Genomic DNA, 16025 nt, shown 5'->3' with positions numbered 1-16025 from the left:
GACATTGCCATCTGAACCTGAGCTTTCCTTTTCCCAGCCCTTGCCAGTTCAGGCTCCTCCCCGGGTCCACAGGGTTGTGTTGTGCAACTCTTGCTATCACCCATGGTCAACCTTGTCGTCTGGAGCAGGATTGCTCGTCCAACTCGGGTTGGTGTCAAAGGGGGAAAGACGTCTTCTACTTCTCTGCGGTTCCCACTGTCCCTGCAGATGGATTGCGCAAGGCTGTTTCCTACAGGTTTCTGTTGAGGAATGATACCCATAAGCTGTCTCAGAAGAAACAAGAAGTTTCTTCTGGAAAAAGAATTGGGTGGAAAGAGAAGATTTTCAGTTGGCGTGGCCTTCAGATTAATATTCCTTGGAATCGATCATTACACTCCTCTATTTCTCTTGGCTTCCTGTGTTCATTTTCAATGACTTCCTTCTTGGTTGCAGTATGCATTAGTATCTTAACTCTGGCAGCATTCACTCTAGAAAGTCACCCTAAGAGTCCTCTTCATCCTGGCTTATCGCAAACCAACTATGGGCTAGGGCACATTCCTGCTCAGCTCTTCCTTGACCTTTCCAGAATCGGAAAACTCACAGTGGTGTTTGAACCTAAGAGGTTGACTTTTGCCCCTGAATCAACTGGGGTTCCTAGGCCAATGGCAAATCTTGGTTTGTAAGCCTGGCTTCCTTGGGAATAACAGATTCAAAGATTCTGGCACTACGGTGAACTTCTAAAGAGGGGGCCTTCCTTTCACTGGTTGCACTTGAGCCAGAAAGGAAGTGGGCAGCCTCGAGGCCTCGACCTACATTCACTCTTGCATGCAGAAGGTGAGAATTTGGGTGTGCCATTCTGTGGGTGTGCAGCCAATCAATGCATCCTTGTAAGGGTAACACGAAGTGGTGCTTCGAATCCATAGATCCGCCGATGGGCCATCCTGACAGCAAGAAACCTGGGGAAAGTAGACAGAGACGATTATTACGATATCCAAGAAGTGCTGATGTGTTTGTTCAACGTTATAGAACTGGATCTCTTTGAAAATCTGGATATCTATAGCTCATCAGGGATTGAGAAGACAAAACTTGTCCTGTTGCCTTCACATCTGTACGATATCACCAATTACAAAAACTACTGGCTTGGTAAGTAGAGAAACGGCAAGTATATGAGAATTGGGATTTCGCCTGTTCCTAAGGGGGAGCCAGCTTCTCCTTGAAGCTTTGCAAAGCTTGAAGGATCAGTTGCCTCCATCCATTGGAAGGGAGGGAAGTAAAACCCTTTCCTCCACCATGGTCACTTGTTGACCTTTTGAGCGGTGGCCAAGCTCTTTCTGTGGCTCCCCTTCTCGAGTTTGGTTTTAAGGAAGACGCTTGTGGTATGCCAAACGAGGAACGAAATGGCAAGTCAGCTATGATTTTGGATGATTTTCACGCAGGCCTCTGTATGTTGCTGTCGGTGCTTGAAGAACAGGCAATGGATTCTCTGCTGCTTGGACCAGACAAACAAAATTTCATGCAGTCCATCATGAACATCATGAAGAAACAAACGGATGGTAATCGATTAATGAGCTCTGGAGGCAGTGATGAAATGACACCGAGGCTGGGGTTATGCCCCTGTGCTCAGTGGTTCATTTAATTGTTTAATAACGGGTAATGCAACGCAAAGGCACCGGCTGTGTAGAGTTGCTGGCCGAGTTAGGTCCTACACCACCCTCAAGAAGTTGAGCCTCCCTGGAGCTGCTTGCTGTACAGGGTGGGAACGCTGAGCATGCCCCCTTCAGCTCCTAGAAGGAACACGGGGTAGAAGTTTAACGAAGAAGTGGAGACAATTAGGTTTGTTTTTTATTGTTCCAGGTGGAGTCAATGACCCGTTTTGGCCCGTCCTCCACTGTTTCATGGTGATCTTGGATAAGTTGGGGTCCAAGGTGTGGGGCCAGCTGGTGGATCCAGTCCAGGCGTTTCACACCATCATCAACAATGCCAGCTATAAGAAGGAAATAGAGAGCATTCGCCAGAGCTGCCACAGGTCTCTCTCTCTCACTTTTGCTGAATGACTGCAAATCAGTATGTGAATGGAAAAAGAGGGACTCAGATTTAAGGAAGATACCCATATCTCCCTCAGAGTTATCTTTTTTTACTTGCAAAGCAGTTCTCTCTGGATGCAAGAGACCAGTAATTCACCTTAACCTGCTAGCTTCGGAAAGATCCTCTCCAGTTGGTGGCATTTCTTTCACCTTTCACCGCACTGGTTGTCTCAGTCCTGCCCAAACAATATCATTTTGTTCTGAGTCCCAAACTAAACTGGGTTTTGGCCAAATGCACGTTGCCAGAAGGCATCTGTTCTGCCCACAGGATGGTTTGCGCGTGAACCATTTCACACACACCCCTAATTTTTATTCCTTGGGTATTGACTAACCAAAGATAAATATGGGTGTATTTGAGTCCACTTCGTTCTCTTGTTCCCTGTTCCAAGTTTCAGGAAGGTAAGTGTAGTTTTATACTGTCCATGGTTGTAACCTGGAGTGTAGAGCCCACGAACAACGTGCTCCCTTTTGACTTCCTTTGATTCTCTTCATCCTTTTGCAGGACAAAATCTGAACCGCTGTCAGACTACGGGGATGTAACAATTACCTGCAGCCAGCTTGTATATAACTACAGCCCTGAAAAACCCCACAAGGTAATTTCTGAACATCAGAATGATACTATTTGGTTCAGTGTTTTGGTATTAGTTCACTAAACCATTCTGTGAAAAAGGTATCCAATTAAATTAAACATGATGATCACAATTCTGGGACGAAAAAGCGAAAGAATTGAAGCTGCACCTGTCTTCCATTCATTCACTATTATTACTCATTTATTGTTGTGCATGTTTTTATTGTTAATTAGTTCAGATTGCCCCAGCTGTTTTATGCGTTTATTCTATTTTTTAAATTTTTATCCTGAACATTTTAAATTGTTGATTGTACAGGTAGTCCTTGCTTAATGACCACAATTGGGACCAGCATTTCAGTTGCTAACTGAAGCAGTCATGAAGCAAATCTGACCCAATTTTACAATCTTTTGCGATGGTCGATAAGCAAACCACATGGTTGTTAAGCAAATTACATGGTTCCCTATTGGTTTTGCTTGCTGGAAACCGGCTAGGAAGGTTGAAAATAGCAATCACGTGACTGTGGGACACTGTGACAGTAGTAAATGGAAACTGGTTGCCAAGAGCCCGAGTCGTGATCATGTGACCTCGGGGATGCAGCGGCGGTCGTAAGTGTGAGGACCGGTTGCAAGTCAGTTTTTCAGCACCGTCACAAGTCCAGACTGTCGCTAATGGTGACGCTAATGGTTTTTAAGCGAGGACTACCTGTATTGTGTGTTTTTGTCAACTGTATTTGATCAGTGCTCTACGTGGGGCTGCCCTTGAAAAGCCTCCAGAAGCTTCAGCTGGTGCAGGATGCAGCTGCGTGGGCAGTTCTGGGTGCCTCCAGGAGGGTACACGTTACGCCTCTGTTCCACAGGCTGCATTGGTTACCAGTTTGCTTCCAGGCGCAATTCAAGGTGCTGGCTTTGACCGTTAGAGCCCTATGTGGCACGGGACCAGGCTACTATATTTGAGGGACTGCTTCTTCTGGATTACATCTGCCCATCCCACCAGGTCAGACAGGAGAGGTATGCAGCAGGTGCTTCTCTTCTGGTTGCAAAACCGGATTTGCGAGAGGTGGGTAAGGCCTGGTCAGGCAAGAAGTGCCACCTCTTAGATGATCAGAAGTTCAGGAGTGAGTGGAAGCGTTCATTGGCTGTCTGGATTTTATTTCAGGAGTCAAGAGCGAGGACTACTGCTTGCCTGGACTACTGCCCCAGCTTTTACGAAGATATGCAGACCCTGACCGTCATGCTCCAGTACGATGTCGGTCAAGACATGCATTTGCACTACAGCACTTTCCTCTGGTTCATTCCTTTTGTCCATTCCCTCATGGATCTCAAGGACCTGGGAGTGGCCTTCAGCTTGGTTGTCATCCACTACCTGTATTCAGAGATCAAGGAGGTCCTCGACAGCGCCGTCCAGCCTCGTGACAAAGTGTCCAAGTTTTTCATCTGGATCCTTGTGGCGATTGTGGAGCAAAGCTTGAAGAAAAAATGCTTCAACACTCTGTGGGTCAGCTCGGAGCAGTGGGTGGAGGTGGTGGTGAAGTGCGCCAGACTTCCGAGTGTGGCATTCGCCTGTGGTGCTGAGAGGGGGTTGGCCAGGAACGAGCCCAGAAGCATTGCCAAGGTACCATCTTGGGAACCGGATTCCGTACAGTCTGCTTGCATGAATCTGATCCGGGTCCTCCTGAAGGAGGGCTGCCAGATCGGGCAGAAGGCATCCCCGTTCCTCGATGAGCTAAACTTGCTTCGGCGTAGCCATGAGGACTGGAAACTGAGCCCCCAGCAGGTGCAGGAATTACAGGCATGTTTGATCGAGATCATAAGAAGCCTCCGGAGTAAATCATTAAATATTTCCTCCCACGGAGAGAATCCTGCAAGTTGCGTTACGCCATCCAGCCTCTTCAGAAATCAAGATGGTAGCAGTCCAGTCCATCCTCACCAAGAACACTCCTCCTATCAGCCACCAAGAAGGCAGGATGAAGTTTTCCGAGAAGGATCATTGTCTGAGAAAAAACGTAGCTTAGATGAGGAACCAGAGGGAGCCATTTGTCGAGAACTAAGCCATCAGAGAAATTTGGAGTTCCGCTTAGCCAACATTAAACAAGAAACTCAAGAGATTTTAATACACGAAGACAGTAAGTTGCCCTCTACATTAGCAAGGGGATGCATGGATGCCCAGAACAGGGGAAGCGTTCCCCATGCACCGGTGGACCAGAATGGTTTTGACAAAGGCTTTCAGAAGAAAGGGGCTGAAGACACCAGCGGGAAGGAAGAGGTGTTGCCAAGAACTGTCAAAACTAGTCCCAACCACCGGGACAGCAGTCCTGCTTTAGAAGGAAGGACGATTCCAAAAACGATCACGGAAAAAATTAAGTCAAGCAAAGCTGAATTTACTTTGAAATTAAAACAGTTTGTTGAGAACCGGAAGAGAGGAAATACTTGGCTGGGGCCAGAGAGTGAACAGCAGCAGTCTATTAAGGAGGAGAATCAGAGTCAGGAAGGGGCGAAGAGGAGAATTGCGAGGGATGGCAGTAGTACGTCAGATTGGGTGAACTGTAAACCGGTACTGAGTTCAGACGGTGGCTTTCAGGTTGAAATTCTTTCCATAAAAAAGGAACCCAAAGATGATTTGGGAGAATTTAAGAGTTCTTTGAAAGGTGGAGAAGATTCAGAAGAAAGCAGCACAGATGATGAGCTTAATGTTCCCTTGATGGAGATTAGAGAAGAGCTAGTGAAAAAGAAATCTATAGTCCCCGCCAGCCGAGTGATGAAGCCTGAAATAGATAGAGATAGCAAATTGTCCTCCGTTGCCTGTCAAGAAAGCACCTCAAGTTACCAGAACCGTATTCAGAGGAAGGTCCAAGGAGCACTTAGATCTTTGTCTGAGAGTGACAGTGGCAAGTTGTCTTCTGCCGCAGGAGAATCCTCAAACCAGGTCATCATCATTTCAGATACCTCTTCAGACGAAGAAGAGAACAAAGTGAACCTTGGTCGAAAAAGCAAAGAAGAGAATGGGAATGGCTCCCTTCAGGAGGATGTTGATGCCGAAGAACAAGATCTTGTAGCAGTCTCCAGTTCTCCGTTGCTGTACGGGGAATGTGAATCGCAGTATTTTGAGTTTGAAACCAACGAGGATATCTACTCCGCTTGGCAAGATAGCCAGCTAGACAAGACGTTGGAGGCCGATGTGTCTCTGGAGAAGACCGCTGGCAATTCCACATCATGTGACTGGGAGGTTGCAAGGCAGCTTAACGAGTGGGGTTATGATACAGACTATGTTGGGGATGATAGTATTGAAAAAGCTGAGCAGGAACTGGAACAGCAGGTGAAAGATCATGAAGCCAAACCAAAGCTTCCTGTCCAGGCTGATGAAGAAGGTGTCAGCAAGGGAAGCACAGCCACGCACGCTGATGGTAGGGAGTCTTCCAGACAGAGTGAAGCAGTTACACCCAGTGCGCCGCCCTCAGCACCATCAGCTGGACCCTCAGCACCGTTAGTGGTCACCAGAGAATCCGCTCCCAGCCCAAGGAAGAGCTTGGCAAAATCCAGGTGGCTCAACACAGCTCAGCGGAGTCCCGAGAAGAGAAGTGTCAAGGCAGAAAAGAAATCGCCGCGTGCCATGCTGTCTAGATCCGTTCATCCCTTCGTGGTGCCTCCCAAGAAAGTCCACCGTTTTCCCGAGCCAACATCAACGGTAGAAAAGCTGGGCCTGAAGAAGAGAGCCCGCAGAGCGGCTGACCTCTCCCAGCGGACCCAAGACAGCCTTGCCCAGTTGCGCAGCTATGGGAAGACGGCTGGGGAGCTTCCCCAGAAAAGGAAGGCCAAGCTGATTGAACCTCGCAGGATGGTTATTCGGAGCAAAGCACTGCTAGCCAGCCAGGATCGTCAGTTCTTCAGGCAGTTGAGGCCTGAGAAAAGAGGGAAAGGCCAGGGTGTTTGCAGAGAACATCCTGGGCCTCGAGTTGGAGAAGGAGCCAAGAGGGCCGTTCCCAAGTCGCTTGTGCAGCCTACGAGCAAGGTGGCGGTTGAAAATCTGAAAGAAAAGCCCGGCCAGGTCAGCAGTTCTTTGAACCATGTGAAGAAATTGCTACGACAGCATACGCAAGAGGAAGGCAGGCCCCATTCTAGACCTCTGTCTCTGGAGAGAGAGAGTCTTTTCTCGTCAAGGCAAGACCCTATCAAGTCTGGCCCAAATGTTCAGAGAAGTACCAGCTCTGCCCCAGGCAATGTCTGCTCGTCGGTAAGTGAAGGCAGTAGGGCCAACCCTAGCATGTTGGAAGGTCCCTCTTCCACTTGGTGTAACACGGACTTGAGTAAGAGTGGGTCTACGTTAAAGGAGGACATCAACATGGAAGAGGAGGACGACTTGTTCCTAACTCAAAGAGATCTGGTGGACATGGAGCTTTGCTCGCAAATGGAGAGTAGTCGTCACCCCGGAGACGTAGAATTAGATGTTCCCCCAACCTTGCAGGAGCAACCCCAAGGTGCTGAGAAATGCGGGCATACAGGATGTATGAAGCAGGTGGGTGAAGCAGGGCTCTTCTGCCCAAGTCATTCTGTGCCTGGTCCGCCCAAGCACATCTTTGCCAGGCCCTGCATGCTTTCCAAGCCTTCCACAAAGAAAATTTTCAGCTCCAGGGCTTCTTCGCGGATCGCCAGCCTCTCCAAAGACCTGGAAGCCAGCTCCTCCCCTTTAGCCACAGCAAAGACCAAGTCAAATCTGGCCCTACCTCCTGCGGTGAAGGCGGATGGCTTGAGGACTCTTGCCAATATCCCTTGGACTCAGAATTTGAATAACGCCTCCCACCCACCCAACGTTCCAAACAGCCATGTTGTCGGTAATGCCAGTCGGATGCCCGTTTCACGCTCTGGCGCTGGACAGGAAGCACGCCCTTCCTTTGCCCGAGCCAGCAGTGCTCACAGCCAGCATATAGACTATGGCACTTTCATCAAATGCATCCTGAAGTGGAGTTACGACATGTTTGCCAACTCCAGAGAGCTCGGGCCACCGAATCATCTCTTGCAGGCAGTTGTGAACCCTGTTCCGGTCAAATTTCAGGACTACGATGACTATTTTAACATTATCTTCCCTTTGATGAGCCTCAACGCCTTTGAAGAGGTAGGCGGTTTTCTTGCTCAAAGGCCATTTGGGTGTCTAACTCACCCAGGTCAAGGTTGCTCCCAGCATCTTAGGGAAGCTGGGTTGCATGAGTGGAAACAAGAACAGACCTCTGTCAGTTGTTCTGCATGAGGCAGAGGAAGAGCACAATACCTGTTTCAGCTCTACCTCACATGATTTTTTTTTAAAATATAACTTTGCATGACTTTATTGTGTTTTACGGAAGCCGAGAGTTGCTTTGAGTTGAAAAAAAAAGGATGTCAGTCTATTGAAAAGAGGAATGTTGGGCTGTAAAAGTTCTATGAGCTTAGTTTTTCCTCTGCAACATTTCCTTATCTGCCTAGGTAGCATCTTCAATGCTATTAAGGCTGGTAGAACAGCTGTGTATCCATAGCTAATGAACAAACCTCCCTTCTCTTGGGGTTGCAAGAATTTCAGCCACTGAACCATTATTCATCCCCAGCCAAATATATTCCTGATGTATGTTGGGGTGGAGTGACCCTCACTGTCTTTTCCATTGCGTTTCCAGGTGCTGTAGATCAACAGCCTTTTAGACAAGGGCAACCAAGTTCATCACTAGTAGGGAAAACAAGTAGTGAAATGAATGTGGGTATGTTTATCCTGGAAAAACTAAGAGGAGACAGGGGACTCTTCAAAGAGCTCAAGGGCTGCTGTGTAGAAAAAGACAACGTGCTCTCTGCTCTTCTCGTGACGCTGAGTTTAAGTCACCTTAAATTAGACTTGGGTTGAAAGTTATGAATGGAAAGAGTGGCTGCTTGCGGGTGGCTGTTTGCAAAACAGTCTCCTGAATCTTTCCTGGTCTGGTCTGGGATTTAAACATTATTTAATAAAAGATGTAGAAGCAAGGGGGACTAAGCACTGCGCAGTCGTATTTTGGAGGCTGAAAATGATCTCAGATGGTTCCCATGCCTTCTGGAGAAACACGCCTTCATTCTTCTTTTGAATCTTCTGATGCATTTGATACGTGAAGGGTTTTCTTTTTTTTTAAATGTTCAGTGAAACCAATTAGCAACTAGGGGTGGGAGCTCTCTGCAGCCATCTTCAAACAGATGCTGGACAGATGAGATGGTTCTTCCATGATGAAGCAAACTGTGTGTGAATTCAGTCTGAGTGTGATTACTCAATGTTTCGGGCACTAGACTTCAGGCCAGAGGCCGTATTTTAGTATCAGCATGATTGCCCTTCTGGAAGTCTCCCACCAGGGGTCTTTGGAGGTGTGAGATGGTGGAGGGGATGAAAAGCATTTCCATGTCAGAGCAGAATATCGTGTCACAGATGTGGCGGTGTCTGATCCAGCTGGTATGTTAAACCAGAATTTGCTTCCCCCCATTCCTAGGTGGCGTATGAATGGCTGGAGAATCAGAAGTTGAAAGAACAAAAGCCCTTCTGCTTGAATTTGCTGAACTTCAACATGGACTTGAACAAAGCAGATTTCACAGGTGAGAATATAGCAGTATGAAGCCAAGAACTAAAGATAAATATAGATATACATATAGGTAAATACAATAAAGTTGTTGCATAACAACATCGCAGACCAGTTTTAATTGTAAGTACTGCTGATGCTACAGTACCATTACTGTATTATTTAATATTGCTAAGTATTTAAACCCCAGTAGACCACTCCAAGTCTCTTGGGGTTGAAGCCGTATACAAATTTTATAAATAAATATCACAAAGTGGTACGTTAGGGCGTGGTCTAACTCATTTTCTTTTCTCCTGCTTTTCTGTCAACTGACGATCAGATAGTTTTCTTTGTAGGCAAAACAGTCTCCTGAATCTTTCCTGGTCTGGTCTGGGATTCAAACCTCATTTAATAAAAGATGTAGAAGCAAGGGGACTAATTATAATAATTAAAAAAAAACATTGTGCGGTTGTGTTTTGGAGGCTGAACTATAACAAAATTATAAATATGTATTTTATATAATAACATTTTAAAACAAATAGATAAAATAAAATATTTTATGTAGTAACATTATAATAAAAACCGTTGTACCGTCGCAACTTGGAGGCTGAAAATGATCTCAGGTGGTTCCCATGCCTTCTGGAGAAACTTGCCTTTGTACTTCTTTTGAATCTTTTGATGCATTTGATACATGAAGGTGTTTTTTTTTTTAATGTTCAGAGATTCATAACGTGTGGCCTTCTGAGGAGACCTCATTGATCATCCTGTGTTTGTTTGTTTGTTTGTTTTTTCCCAGCTAACATTTCACAGCATGATCTGGACAATCAGCACCATCCCAAGGATGATGACTTAGTCTTCCTTATAGTGTCTGACAAACGGTCCTATTATGACGAGCAAGAGGGAAAGAATCGTGCCATTCGCCATGTTGGCTTTGTAACCCGCTTTTCTCATCCTTCTGTCCATGATACTAGTAAATATTCCTGTTTGTTTTGCGTTTTGCTTAAATACCACATCAAAAGACTGTCCTAGCTGCTTGCCCAAAGAACTGTAATTAGTTTTCTGGGTTAGAAATCTGGGCTTCCTTTACGTGGATAAATAATCCAGGTTGGTTTTACAAATCAGCAAATAAATCAGTTTTTTGAGCAAGTTCCTAGTTTGTTTTCCCTTATTTTGAATACCTGTTCTTGCCTTGCAATTTTGGATTGACTAAACGTTTGGACAGGCATAAAACCAGGAACAAGCAAGGAAACTTCACGCAAGCCACTAAGCCGTAGCTGTAATCAAGAAATCATTGATAAATGATGAGTTCAAGCTTTGCGTCAGAGCAGACTACTGTACAGCTTCTCCCGTCTTAAGTGCAACATTTTGGCTCTGTTTGGTGAAGGAAGTTTAGTGATCATTTGGCGTGACGTCTGTATCAACCAACTGTGCTTGGCAAGTCAGAAATCAGGATTAAAACGCACTTTGCAAGCCGTGGTTTGGTATGATGTCAAAATTGACCTGAACAAATAAATATTATGGTCAAAGACCAGCATAAGGAGGGTGGGGTGCAGTCAGCTAAAAGCATGGAAGATACATTAAAATTGACCTGAGATTTTTGGCTTCCTTTGAAGGGCTGCTGAGCAGATAGGTGATTTAAAAAATGCCCAGTTAGAAGATCAAACCGTGGTTTGTGTCCTGAACGTTGATGAGTTCCTACGAAGTATGATGCACGAACATCTTCTTTGTTGATATGTTTCTTACAACAGGAAAGAAAGAGCAACAGATTATTTGTCACCTCTCCATCCAGACTCAAGGAAATCTGTCCCGCGTTGACAAAGAAGTGAAATGCATTGTGGTCAGCTCCTTGGCAACAACCCAGCGAAGGTTCCGGGCCCTCTTGATGCTGAAGCGAAGCCCACTGGTTGTGCCTATCCTGTGTCCAAGCTTCCCCCACTTCTCTCCAAGAGACCTAAACACCGACTCTGAAAAACCTGTAAGAATGTTGATAGTTCGTTCAAGCTAAGCACTGGTTTTTCTCTTCTTATACAGGTAGTCCTCGCTTAACAACCACAACTGGGACTGGAATTTTGGTTGCTAAGCAAAGCGGTCATTAAGTGGACCCAACCTGATCTTACGACTTTTTTGTGGCAGTTGTTAAGTGAATCACCATGGGTATTAAGTGAACCATGCAGTTCCCCACTGATTTTGCTTGCCAGAAGCTGGCCAGGAAGGTTGAAAATGGTGACCACGGGATGCTGTGATGGTCATAAATGCAAACCAGTTGCCAAGCTCCCAAACCGTGATCACGTGACCACGGGGATGCTGTGACAGTCGTAAGTGTGAGGACCGGTTGTAAGTCGGTTTTTTCAGAACTGTCATAAGTCCAAACTGTCACTAAATGAATGGTTGTTAAGTGAGGACTACCTGTAACCTGCGTTTGGTGTGAAATAGGCCACTCTTTCCCAGTCTTGACTTCTCCTGCCATTGGGAGAAAGGAGGGATTCAGACCTGAGTTTGCAGGGGGAGGAGAGGACATCTACAGTAAGTCATAGAGGTGGACGGTACCTTCTGATGACTGGTGCTCTTCTGTCCTCCTCTCTTTCCCCAGGCTTCTTACATGAAGAACTTCAATGAAGGTCAAAGGCGAGCAATTGAAAGCGCTTACGCCATGATAACACAGCACCCAAATGCACCCAAGGTCTGCTTAATCCATGGACCGCCTGGGACAGGGAAATCAAAGGTGATTGTTGGGCTTCTCCATCGCATCCTCGGCCAGGTAGGCTACATCGATCCCTTTCCATATTCTGATCGTTAGCACGAGGGGAGCTAAGGGTGGGGAATTTAGTCTTTTGGGACCAATGTGGATTTTGAGAGCGTGTTGTGAGCCCACTCACTCACACAACGGCTGCTGCCTTCTGTATGCTCCTAGAAACCTGACCCATAGCGTTTGTTCCATCCCAGTCCCTGTAGTGGCCAAAAATGCTTCCTTATCACCCCAGTTTCCACAATTTCGTTTCTGAGTGGTCCCTGTCTTTTCAAAGTCACGGATTGCCATCAACTGCTGTGGTTCTTTCTGAGGAACATCTCCTGGATCATGGATGGGTGGCTCTGTGGGGCAGAGAGGCATTCTCGTTAATAAGGATTGCTTTTATGGATTGGCACTTTGATTTTCAACTTGTCCATTTCCCGTTTTTTAAAAAATGGATGTCTTCAAATAGAAACAAATGCATTAAAGTGGGGTGTGGAAGCCAGGCCAATATCCCTGTTATCAATATGGATCCTGTAGATTTCTTGGCAACAGAGCTCAACACTGCTGCCTTCCTCCAAAGACAAAAAGGCAAATCTCAAGGATTTCACCATTTCCTAGATTCATACCCAGAATCCCAGACTGCAGTGTGTAATTTTTAATCTCCAGAGAACGGGAAAGGAGAATCCTGTGCAGAGGCTGAACGCCAAGATCAAGACGAACCGCGTGTTGGTTTGTGCGCCCTCCAACGCTGCCGTGGATCACCTCATGAAAAAAATAATTGAGGAATTCAAAAAACTCAATGAGAAAAATCCTTTAGGTATGCTTGGATCTCTCCTCCCTTCCTTCCCTATTTTAATTTGTGGTAGTTGTACTTTGGAGGATAGCAGTCACTGGACCCAACAGGAGAAATTGTAAAAGTGTTAAGTCATTAAAACAACCATGTATGTTGTGCCAGTTGTAATATTCAGTGGCATTTGTTCTTTCAGAAGAGGGACTCAAGAACCCCTTATCTACTGGCTTGTTGTTTATGTCATGCCCTTCACCGCTGCCTACAGGGAAAAAGCACGATTCTCACAAAGTCTTCTTTAACTAGATTTATTGAAAGCAAAGAAGGATTAGGTTACAGAAGTCTTGGCAATTTAATATGTTTACTTTAACACCCTATGTCTGCAATTTAAGGCAGAGATTTCTTGATGGTCTTGCTGACCTGATGCACTGAGAGAGTGGCAACCCATTTCTGAAGAATGCAGATATTCTGCAGTTTTCATATGGGTAGTCCTTGTTTAGCAACTGACTCATTTAGTGACCATCCACAGTTACGACGGTGATGAAAAAGTAACTTTGTGGCCAGTCCTCGCATTTATGGCCTTCGCAGGTCTGAAAACCAAAGAAAACACTATCGCAGTTTCACTTCACTTAACAACTGAGTTGCTGGTCCCAATTGTGGTCGCTAAACGAGGACCACCTGTATTTTGCAAACCATAGCTCGTTACATTACGTATGTATCTGCAGGGGGAAGTTTCCTCAGTTGCAGTATCGTTCTTTTTTCACACCGATGGCTGAAAGTCATCCTAGGGAAGCTGCAAATCCGACAAATAAATCCCTGGGGTCTCCAATCTTTTTAAACACAACACAGTCTCTGATACGGCCATTGGTGGGATGGGAGGCACCTGCTGAGCAACTTTCAAAGTTCCTCTGGCCCTCCCTCTCCTAACGGAGAAGGCTGTGGTCCCTCCACTGGCGGAAGAATGGAGCGTTCGAATCCCTGCAATTCCAAGAAGAACAGCCACTAACAAAAAGGAGATCGGGGTGGGAGCTGAGCGAAGATGCAGAATGTGGGGGTGTGCTGATAGCAGGCACGGGAAACAACAGGCATAGATTTGGTGTCTGCTGAATTATCATCTGAGAAATAATAAGCGTCTCCTCCCTTTACATCCAGGTAACTGCGGCAACATAAACCTGGTTAGACTAGGACAGCAGAAATCGATCAACAGCAAAGTCCGGAAATTCAGCCTGAATGATCAGATTGATCACAAGATCAGTGAGTTAAAGTTCATCGCGTTGTCTTTTTCTCAGGCACCTTTCCTTGGGTAGGGCTTGGAGGGTGCTGGGTGTCTAAATGTGCCTCAGCAGCCCTGTTTATTTCCCTCCCCCCATACGGACCTGTCCCCTCAGCTTAGGAGCAAATGTTAGCAGAGATGCTGGACCAGGCCCCCGTGCCTTTATTCCTCTTCTGTGCTTCATACTGTCAGAACTAGCCCATCCTGGAGAGAGAAACATAATCTGTGCTGATAACGTTGGTTGGAATAAGGCGAGAATTGTTACCTCGCTGTGATAACCATTGTAGGCGCTCCGGGCTTTAACTGGCAATGTTATTGCTCTGGAAAAAAGATAAGCGGGGTCAGGCTTTGTGATGGATGGGATGGGAGGCCATGAGGAATCCCAGGGCTGTAGACCAGGTGTGGAGTCAAAAAAGTACCCCAAAACCATGGAGCAGCAAACCACTTCGGAATTTCTGCCCCAAACTGACGTAGGTAAATGTCACGAGGAGTCTTGAGCGAGACTTCACTTTTATCACTTTCTGGCACAGTGGGATGCTGGGTTATTTATTATTTCCTACAGTCTAGCCCTGATGGCACCCCTGGGAATAGTACTGGCCCAATAAAGTCTTGATTCAACCAAGAGAAAAGACTTGCGTTGAGGCGCTTTCTTTCTTGCACTGAAATTCAGGCCTTCTGGGGTTTGTCAGTCTACTGTATCCCGTTTCATCCAAAGTGAGAAATTCTGGTTTAGTTTCTGTTTATAAGATAGGAAATAAAATTTCGATCAGCTGCTACAGGTAGTCTTCACTTAACGACCACCATAGGGACCAAAACTTTGGTCGATAAGCAGTGCGGTCATTAAGCGAGGCGCCGTGTGACCAGACCCGATTTTACGACCGTTTTTGCAGTGGTCGTAAAGCAAGTCATGGTTGTAAAGGAGATTGCTTTCAAGAAGGAAAGACCTCTTAACAGGAGAGTAGAAGGGAAGAGAACGAGGAACTGATACTTGAGGATGAAGCAGGTGCCTACCCCAGATGAATTGGAAACCAGCTTTGTGTGTGTATCCATTGGTTTGCTCTTTACTTCAGCCTGCTTCAAATGATGGCTTGGAAAGCTGGACGTCCAAGGCTGAATGGAAGCGTTCTGTTTGGTTCCGTAGATAAGGCAATGCTCGGCAAAGATCAAGATCTCCAAAGGAAGAAGGAAGATTTAGATCGACGGCTGGACACTCTTTCTCGCCTGCGGGCCATGGACAGAAGCGAGAAGGGAGAGAAGGTAGCCGCCAGATCCCAGGGGTTGAAGGGCTACTGCTGTGGTGGTTGGCAGTAGAACAGCAGGGGGCTTCTGATCTCATCTGGTTTGACGGTAGCAACAATCTCTTGGGAGGAGGGAAGAAAAACACTGAACCAAGTTAGATGTTGGTTAGAATTAAGCGGGGGAGTAGATTCGCACCTATAAATATTGCAGGCTCCTTCAGGCTGGTGAAAATAGTCTCCCGGGCAAAGCCACCTTACTGCTTTACAGATAGTCCTCACTTAACTGTCACAGTTGGGACTGGAATTTTGGTTGCTAAGTGAAGCGGTCATTAGGCAAATCCGACCCGATTTTATGACCCTTTTTGCGGCAGTCGTTAAGCGAATCACTGTGGGCATTAAGTGATCCATGTGGTTGTTAAGCGAATCACGTGGTTCCCCATTGATTTTGCTTGCCAGAAGGTTGAAAATGGCGATCACGTGACCACGGGATGCTGCGACCGTCTTAAATGAGAACTGGTTGCCAAGTGCCCAAATCGTGATCCTGTGACCGTGGGGACACTGCAGCGGTTGTAAGTGTGAGGACTGGCTGCAAGTCGGTTTTTCCATCCTAAGTCCGAACTGTCACTAAACGAATGGTGTTAAGTGAGGACTACCGATAATTTCAGATGGACATCAACATTTCTTCATTGTTCCCCTGGTCCTGCATCATAGTGAGCCAAAGTCTACTTAACCATGGCTTATTGAATAAATCTCCGTTGGCTGGGTTTGCCCAGCATACCATGTCAAACCTGTAGCATCCATACTACGAGTTAGTATGATGTGTCAATCCATCCTT

General features: G+C 46.2%; 1 protein-coding gene across 1 annotated transcript in view; it reads left to right on the top strand.

Annotated features, from left to right (window-relative positions):
- SETX (senataxin) overlaps nucleotides 1-16025 on the top strand; it is a 48339-nt gene that overhangs the window by 16522 nt on the left and 15792 nt on the right. Inside the window, exons 5-16 of the mRNA XM_063316327.1 lie at nucleotides 903-1122; nucleotides 1416-1532; nucleotides 1834-2005; nucleotides 2566-2656; nucleotides 3788-7738; nucleotides 9096-9198; nucleotides 9958-10131; nucleotides 10910-11136; nucleotides 11752-11919; nucleotides 12559-12709; nucleotides 13832-13933; nucleotides 15094-15209. Coding sequence (XP_063172397.1) covers nucleotides 903-1122; nucleotides 1416-1532; nucleotides 1834-2005; nucleotides 2566-2656; nucleotides 3788-7738; nucleotides 9096-9198; nucleotides 9958-10131; nucleotides 10910-11136; nucleotides 11752-11919; nucleotides 12559-12709; nucleotides 13832-13933; nucleotides 15094-15209 — 5592 coding nt within the window. The remainder of the gene's footprint in view (nucleotides 1-902; nucleotides 1123-1415; nucleotides 1533-1833; nucleotides 2006-2565; nucleotides 2657-3787; nucleotides 7739-9095; nucleotides 9199-9957; nucleotides 10132-10909; nucleotides 11137-11751; nucleotides 11920-12558; nucleotides 12710-13831; nucleotides 13934-15093; nucleotides 15210-16025) is intronic.

The sequence above is a fragment of the Candoia aspera genome, chromosome 16 (assembly GCF_035149785.1).
Source record: "Candoia aspera isolate rCanAsp1 chromosome 16, rCanAsp1.hap2, whole genome shotgun sequence".
Classification (NCBI taxonomy): Eukaryota; Metazoa; Chordata; class Lepidosauria; order Squamata; family Boidae; genus Candoia; species Candoia aspera.
Note: the sequence above shows the minus strand (reverse complement) of the source record. Positions and strands in the feature narration are given on the sequence as shown.